Here is an 8,165-nt window from a genome sequence, read left to right as displayed (position 1 = left end):
GTTTATACCATTTCCAAATAATAGTTTGCAGCTATTTATTTTATTCTTTTATTAAAAAGATTAATCTGAATGAGTCTTTGGGGGAGGAGAGTAGCGCAGGGGGGCTCAGATTGACTAGGAAGTAAGAAGGGGCTTTGAGGAAAATAGTTTGGGAACCACTGCCGTAAACATTGATATATTGCCTATTTTTCTTCAGAAATTCTAATTTAAAAAGAACTTCACAGTATGTTTTGTATGATTACTCACAATGCTAATGTTTGAGCTAGCTTTAAACTCTCTGGCTCTTTAGAAGTGGAGGAGCCAAATGGATGGCTGACAGCTGCCGACTAGCAGTTGGAGGCTAAATTACAACACAACAATCAACCACTGACATGAAAGTTTAAGTTTTAAGCCTTAATTCAATTAATTGGCTCAGATGGTGGAACTGTTGCCTCTCAGCACAAAGGTCGTCGGATCGAATCCGGGCCCAGGACCTTTCTGTTAGACTAATTGGTAACTCTAAATCATCCCTTGGTGTGAGTGACAGAGTGAATGGTTGTTTCTCTGTGTGTGCCTGTGATGGACTTGCAACCTAACCAGGGTGAACCCCGCCCCTCGCACAGTGACTACTGGATATGGGCACCAGTGACCCCCCTGACCCTGAAAGGAAGATGCAGGTTAAGATAATGGATGGATTGTATCATAAAATAAAAGAATGTAATATAAGAAATGTTATTTTTATTCATCTAAATTTGTCTTTTATATAACTTTATTATGACATTACTCAGTTGTTCATTTTCTATGACATTTTCACTTTACATTATTAGAGGAACGGCAATGTTTTGTTTAGCACACTTCTCTACTAGTCTTGTTGAAACATTAACAGATAAGCAATAGGTGAGTCAGACAGAAAAACTCTGCACTTTAAGTGGGAAAACACAGTTTAAATGTTCATTAACATCTCTTTAACACCCAAAGACTTCAAGAATATTAGGTCAGTAGAGTGACTGATGTTATGGAAATTAATGCAGGACTTTATTGACCTTTTTCTAGATATATTCATGCCTACTTCCTGTCCGTTGAAATACACTTCCTCTAAACAGGCATGCACCTCATTAACTGTGTAAAGATCAGTAACCAGACATGAAATTCCTCCTGGTTTGTTCAATTGTTCAGTTTTGTGAGGGATTCACTACCCGACCAATGAAGACGAGGCAGTCGGTGCGGTGCTCGTAGATCAGGAAGAGGAACGGGTGGTCAACAACGAAGCGGATCTGAGAGGAGAGGGGCATGAAGCCCACTTGGGTCAGAGCGGCAGCTTCTGTTCCCTCTTCATTCACTGTGATGGTTCCCTGGTGCTTCAGCTGTGCAGAGAGTGTTTCAGAACTAAACAAACAAACCAGAGCATGGAGGGTTTGTTCTTTATCAGGGGTTTAGTCTTACTCACCCAGTTCATGGTGACTTTTTCTGTAGTCATTCTGCTGAAATCTCCACTCTGCTGGAAGATGTCAGTGAGGCCTATTTTCTTCAGATTTTCAATTAGGTCATAATTTTGCTCCAGTTTAAACCGAGGTAACGAGACCTCGCGAGTCCTGAGGGGAGACAAAGAATACTGTCGTCATGAGATAATTTAATCTTAAACATTATTTCTCCCATTATTACTAACTACGAAGAAGCTTCCACTGGTGATTCCACACCATTTTAACATTTATTGCTGATAAAACTTGGAAGGTTTCACAATTAAAGACAAACTGTATCACCAGTCAAATAACAAAACATTCTGTTGTTTCTTAGTCAGTGATATCCTGATTGAAAATGTTTCAATAACTGATAAACCAAAAARTTGAATCTATTTACGTTACATCAGTGCTGACTATCTGAAACATATAGTATTTCAGATATCAACAATTACATTTTGACTAGTCATAAAGTAAATTTGAGATATCTCACTTTTTGTTCTGACTATCACAATTATAATTAAATATATCTGAAATGACATCAGGTTTGTTGGTACAGTAAATATGGGTGTTCTTTGAAGTTATTTTGACATTTTTATTATTCATATCGATATTGAAATTATATTGTATCGACTGAAATTAGGAGTTATAATGTCATATAAATTTTAGCCATATCGTCCAGCCCTAGTTTCAGACTGCATTTTATCATTAACTAAAGCAATAAGTATGCAAATTACAAAGGGTTCAGAAACTACTTTTAGCAGCTGTGTTTACTTGTGGAGATGCCGCTGACCTGTTTGTCATGTTTTTGAGCCACTTGTTGACAACAGTTGGTGAGATCTCCTGCTCCAAGGTTCTCATTCCTGTGATCTTCCTTGGCAAAGCAATGAGCATGCTGATGCTTCCTGTGTATGGGAGCTGAAGATGAGAGGGTTTAATATGCGGCTCGGTTGGCCTGTTTCTTGGTCGCTTTTCTTTTTTGTTTTTATTTTAGACTTTTTAGCCTTTAGCTTTATTATCAGAGTAAAGCCACTCACCTGTAGGATGTCACATTCCAGTCCGTGGTCAGCAGCTGCCAGATAGTTCCCCTTGTTTATCATCATTGGTACACGTACACTTGTCTTTTCATTTACTCTGAAGTTTCGGTAGTAGGTCATCTCTTTTGGGAATTTCTGTTCCCATGTTCCTGTTTATGCAAACAAACAGAACCTAAGACTCATAATAACATACAAGTCATAAACAATGATGAGATTTATTTCCGCTCACCTTTGAAGTACAGGTAGTTAAGTAGCATCAGTACCATGTTTGGGTCCACAGTCTTTAGCGGTTCYCTGATCAGCCCCTTGGTCAGTTTTTCTATGCGACGATTGGCTTTGTTCAGGAATGCTGGCTCTCTGAAGTCGACTGTCTGCGGCTCGGCAAAATAATAAGCTTTTGTTTCTGTGCGGAACGTGTCTTTTATGGTGATATTTTTCTTTACGTAGACGTCATTTACAGAGCGGAGCGTATAGCCAAAGTTCCTCCTGAAAAGCCTGTGGGTCAGCTTCCTGAACAGCTTGTGCACTGTTGTGTTGTCATAATGATGGCTGGCGTTCACAAAGTCAGCGAACCCCAGAGCTTTGTAGATCTGATCGTGAGTTCCAGGTCCTGCTCCTAAAGACATCATCCCCATGGCGATGGAGATTCCTGCAGGGGCTAGCAGGATGTTGTCAGTCTGGTTTACGTCGTTACGAAGACTTCGATAAAGATTAAAACCGAAGTGGGCGTTCACGATGTTAAGGCGCTGAAGGCGAGATCGACCATGGAAGAGACTTAAGAGTCTGGCTCGACGAATCTTTGGATCAGACGGTTCAGCAAAGATGTCGATGTCCGGCGCTGGTGTAGCTATCTCGTCAATCGCATCCCCCTCACTGAAAACAATCCAGCAATTCATCTGATCACGTAATTTAGCTTTTAAACACCTTTTCCTAAAACGGTTCTATAAATTTTAAAATCAATCTCATTTAGGCTTGCTGTTTCAAGTTATTCAACATGACATTTTACACAATCAAAACCAGTAAAACTTACATGTAATCATCACTCCCTGCTGCCAGGATCTTATCAAAATCGATATAATCTTCATCATCAAAGCCTTCAAAAACAAGGTCATTGGTGACAGTGTTTTCTTTGTGGAATTCCAAGGGAATGGCCTCGACGTCCACTTCACCACCTGGTTCTAAGCCTCTGGGGTTTGGTTTGGGGTCAGTGAAGTGAGTGCTCAGATCTTTGACGCCAGCCAGGGATGGACTGGCCAACAGGCAGGCCACAGAAAWGACTGTGATGACCCACATCCTGAAGACAGAGGCAGAACAAAACAAGTTAGATTAACTGTTGCTGTTTGGATTATTTTTTATGGTTTCATTAAATAAGATTAAAGATACAAAGTCTGCATGGAGGTTCTGTTAAACGTCTTACCTTTGCTTTGACTTGTGGGAAGTGTGTTGCTTCTGTTTGTGGGACTAAGACTACGAAACTGAACTTTGATGTGTGCTTCTCTTAAAACAAATAGACCTAATCAAACAGTCCAAAAAGTCCGCTGACAGACTAAAACCCTTAACTCTTCAGAGTTCAGCTCATCTCTCCAAATAATATTTGATTTTATCACTAACCATATGTCTTAATGAGTATTTTGTACCAGTTTGAAACTGTCTCTAGAACTGAGCCATTTATATTCAAATAAACTACCATTTGGTCCTACATTGATATTCAGTTTTAGGGTTGTTATGATTTGTGTAACGGAGCGTTTTTTGCCTTATATTTGTCATGGTTTTCCCACTKGCAGTTGACCAGGCGACTTCCACCAATCAAAGAGGCCAAGCCTCGTCTCCAGAAGCTGTTCAGGGACTTCTGGTTGTACTCTGTGGTCATGGGCTTTGCTGTGGAAGGATCAGGTGAGTCAGAAAATTATTAATTGTGTTTCTCATGTTTGAAAAGGGTTCAGCACCTCTGTTTGTCTTTTTTTTTGATCAAAGTCTTTTTTTTTATTATTTTTTTTAACATAATCAGCACCTCTGTTTGTCTTATAAAGATTATGGTCTAAAGTTGCTTTGGTGACTTTTGATTCCCTAAACTGCATAAAACGTTTCTGATAAATCGATAAATAATAACATGTATTTGAACTTAGATGAAAGTAGATAAATGTATCCTCAATGTATATTTATGTTGCTATAATCTATGTAGTTGGAAGATATTTGTGCACCAACATGCCCATTTCTTAATGTATGTTTTGTTCTTTCAGGGCTTTGGCCAGAGGAGTGGTATGAAGGTGTGTGTGAGATCGCCACCAAGTCTCCCCTCCTCACCTTTCCCAGTGGAGAACCTCTTCGTTCTGAACTGCAGTACAACTCGGCTCTGAAAAATGACACTGTGACAGCGGTACAGTGTCATATATCTTTTTTTCCACTTAAGAGTGTTTGAAATTGCAGCAGTGGGTTGTTAATTTGTGTATTTTTGTCTTCCAGGCTGAGCTGAGCGAACTGCGGTTAACCATCAGTAACCTCCTTGATCCTCCTCCTGAAGGATCTGCCCTCATTAATAAGCTGGACTTCGCCATGTCCACGTACCTGCTCTCAGTCTACCGATTAGAATATATGAGGTCAGCTCAAATGCCTGCTGACAATTCCTCCTTTTTTGTCTCACTGGATTCCCTGATATGTTTAAATCAAAATGTGCAGCTGTTTTATATCTTTATTTCACTTGTATTCTGGTAGGATGCTGCGATCCAATGATGCTGATCGATTTCAAGTCATGTTTCGGTACTATGAAGACAAGGCAATCCAAAAAGATAAATCAGGTGAGGTTTTTAGCCTCTTTTGCTAATATAGTCCTCAGTATTTGTAATTAACTTACTCAACCTCTATTTTAATTGTTGCAGGCATGCTACAGTGCATTATTTGTGTTGGTGATAAAGTTTTTGATGTCTTCCTCCAGATGATGGCTGAGAAGGTAGGTAACATAGTTGCATAGAATAATAGCAAAAAACACAATAAAAAATGACCATCTTTGGATTTTGATGATAAAGGATGGTGTTTTTGTTTGTTTTTAGCCCAAAACTAAAGAACATGAGGAAGAACTTGAGCGCCACGCTCAGTTCTTATTGGTCAACTTTAACCACACCCACAAGAGGATCCGCAGAGTGGCCGACAAATACCTCTCTGGTTTGGCCGAGACGTGAGTAGCAGGCAGTCAGTTCATTTGTTTAAAGTTCGTGTCTGACAAGTATCTTCTTCCTTCAGTTGTTCCCTCTTAATCCTCCATCTTACTCTATCTTCTTCCTCTGTCCTCAATCCAACTACCTCCATGTCCTGGCAGCTGCATCTCTAACATCTTTATACCATTATGCTCACTGTCCCTCCTCTGGATATGACCAAACATCTGAGTCTGACCTCTCTAACTTTATCTCTGAGTGGTTCAATCAGTGCTGTACCTCTGATGCTCTCATTCCTAATTGTAGCCGTTTTTGTCACTCACAAGGAGAACCTCAACATCTTTAGCTCTGACGCTTCCAGTTCTGTCTCCTGTCTTTTTGTCAGTGTTTCCAAACCGTGCAACACATCTGGTTTCACTGCTTCGATCTTTGCTGCCACCCCTTCAATCCTGCACCTTTTTTGACTTCTGCTTCTTGTTTATAATATTGTATGATTTTTATTTCCCTCAGATTCCCCCATCTTCTGTGGAGTGGTCGAGTCTTGAAGACCATGCTAGATATTTTGCAAACACTCTCACTGTCTCTAAGTGCTGTAAGTATCGGTAAAAAAATGTAGAAAAATAACACTTTGTCAAACCTAAATTGCTTTAAGAGGGTGGATCATTTATAGGTTAAATAAGAGCACCATTGATAAAATCTCTGATAAGTTTAATTCGATTCATCTTAAAAAAATGTTTTTTTTTTAAATTTATTTAGGACATTCACAAAGATCAGCCGTACTACGACATTCCTGATACTCCTTACCGAATCACTGCTCCTGATACTTATGAAGCTCGAGAGGTGAGTTTGTGTTCTTAACACATTTATGGCCGCTGGAGGGCAGCATGGCATCAATTTTAAATGTAGTGTTCTTACATTTATTCGTCCAAATTCTCTTACTCAAAATCCAGATTTGTTATTGAAACAAGCAAGGAAAATCTGTTATTTTTAAAGTTCAGTGTTTTTCAGTGTAACATATATTTTATTACAGAGCATAGTAAAGGACTTTGCAGCTCGCTGTGGTGAGATATTAAAAGAAGCAATGAAATGGGCCCCTTCTGTAACAAAGTCCCACCTACAGGTACGTGTCTTGTTTTAGAGACTCCTGTTCGAATAATAAATGTAGCATATTTATATTTGCACCAGTCTCTCATAAAATATGATTTTATTTACTGCAGGATACTGAAACATTTGTTTGACATTWTTTTGTTTGATTTGTTTGTGTTTATTTTATTGTTGGCATTTGTTTGCAGGAGTACCTGAACAAGCATCAGATCTGGGTGTCGGGCCTGTCCCAGCACACGGGGCTGGCCATGGCCACAGAGAGCATCCTGCACTTCGCTGGCTACAACAGACAGAGCACTACACTGGGCGTGAGTCACAGCTGCACAACGTGCCAACCTGCACACAAACACTTTCACTTACACTTAGAATTACCTAAGATTAGGACTTGTTGCAGTTTAAATAAAGTGGTGTACCAAATAACTGGAAGCTGAACTTAATGCTAAACAACCAATAATTTTTATCCAAATGTAAAACAATCACACTTTAAGAAAATTTCTTAAAACACAAAAACACAGAAGCATTTTTAAAGTTTACCGCACACTTTCAAGCTTAAACTTATTGGCTTCGGCTTGTTGGTAAAGCTCATTAACTTTTGTCCAACATTAAAGGCTTTTTAACACAACAAATGCGTTGTTATTGTAGCTGCTTTGCAGTTTTTAAAAACTGGACTAAAGTGGGTTTATGTTTTGATGCACAGGTCTGTTTAATTCTGTACAGTAACTCTGTAAACGACTGGATTGCACTTATCTGGGTGTTTAGAGTACTGTATGTCTTGTGTGCATGCTTACTGGTCAAGTTATTTTGCTTGCGGTGCATTTCTTGTAGTATGTTCTTGGGCTTGCATTCTGCTACATCTGTCTTTTTATTTGCTTCATTTGTTGTATTTTGTCTTTATTTAATGGAACCAAACTATCTACCTGGTTGCTTGGCTGGTTTACGGATTTGCTGGTTACCTCGTAACTTACCTGCAATCGACGGGGGGGTTGATTGGCTGATTGTCCCATTTGGCTTACACGTTATGCTGATGCTGTCCTCCACCGTGCGGCCAACCATAGGCTGCTTTTCCTCAGGTTGGTCTCCACATTAAATACTGAGAGACAGGACTCAGGCTTTTACCTTCAGTATATCCAGACGTGATACTGTGCAGCTTTGTAGTTTACTTTCCTGGCTTTTTGACGGTTTCGCCCCAGTTTTTACTTTAACTGCATTTTCTTTTTAGACCACTCAGCTGACAGAGAGACCAGCATGTGTGAAGAAGGACTACTCCAACTTTATGGCTTCACTCAACCTACGAAACCGTTACACAGGAGAGGTACAGCTTGTTCTAAATCAGGTTGTTGCTCTTTGAGATGTTCTGCAAATGAAACTCTCTCTCTCTCTCTCTGTCTCTCTGTCTCTCTGTCTCTCTCTCTCTCTCTCTCTCTCTCTCTCTCTCTCTG

At 39.7% G+C, this 8,165-nt stretch overlaps 2 protein-coding genes across 3 annotated transcripts in view; one reads left to right on the top strand and one right to left on the bottom strand.

The window, feature by feature from the left end:
* Positions 1–8,165, top strand: part of pi4kab (phosphatidylinositol 4-kinase, catalytic, alpha b) — a gene marked incomplete in the record, with an annotated part of 31,266 nt that overhangs the window by 10,052 nt on the left and 13,049 nt on the right. The window contains 11 exon segments of the mRNA XM_014011708.1: positions 4,192–4,366; positions 4,714–4,850; positions 4,937–5,070; positions 5,186–5,268; positions 5,350–5,420; positions 5,521–5,645; positions 6,133–6,214; positions 6,379–6,462; positions 6,653–6,742; positions 6,915–7,034; positions 7,946–8,038. Coding sequence (XP_013867162.1) covers positions 4,192–4,366; positions 4,714–4,850; positions 4,937–5,070; positions 5,186–5,268; positions 5,350–5,420; positions 5,521–5,645; positions 6,133–6,214; positions 6,379–6,462; positions 6,653–6,742; positions 6,915–7,034; positions 7,946–8,038 — 1,194 coding nt within the window.
* The window catches only part of serpind1 (serpin peptidase inhibitor, clade D (heparin cofactor), member 1), a 14,858-nt gene continuing 7,393 nt past the window's right edge, over positions 701–8,165 (bottom strand). The window contains exons 1-7 of one of the 2 annotated variants that reach the window (XM_014011777.1): positions 3,891–4,021; positions 3,504–3,767; positions 2,703–3,346; positions 2,474–2,622; positions 2,230–2,354; positions 1,427–1,571; positions 701–1,343 (exon numbers count right to left, since the gene is read on the bottom strand). In XM_014011777.1, coding sequence (XP_013867231.1) covers positions 1,152–1,343; positions 1,427–1,571; positions 2,230–2,354; positions 2,474–2,622; positions 2,703–3,346; positions 3,504–3,766 — 1,518 coding nt within the window. In that variant the 5' untranslated portion in view covers position 3,767; positions 3,891–4,021 and the 3' untranslated portion in view covers positions 701–1,151. Of the gene's footprint in view, positions 1,344–1,426; positions 1,572–2,229; positions 2,355–2,473; positions 2,623–2,702; positions 3,347–3,503; positions 3,768–3,890; positions 4,022–8,165 lie in introns of those variants that run through there. The other variant, XM_014011778.1, reaches the window with a different exon arrangement.

Source organism: Austrofundulus limnaeus, unplaced genomic scaffold (genome assembly GCF_001266775.1).
Source record: "Austrofundulus limnaeus strain Quisiro unplaced genomic scaffold, Austrofundulus_limnaeus-1.0 Scaffold84, whole genome shotgun sequence".
In the NCBI taxonomy this organism is placed as follows: domain Eukaryota; kingdom Metazoa; phylum Chordata; class Actinopteri; order Cyprinodontiformes; family Rivulidae; genus Austrofundulus; species Austrofundulus limnaeus.
The sequence above is the reverse complement of the archived record's forward strand: the minus strand, read 5'-3'. Positions and strand labels throughout refer to the sequence as shown.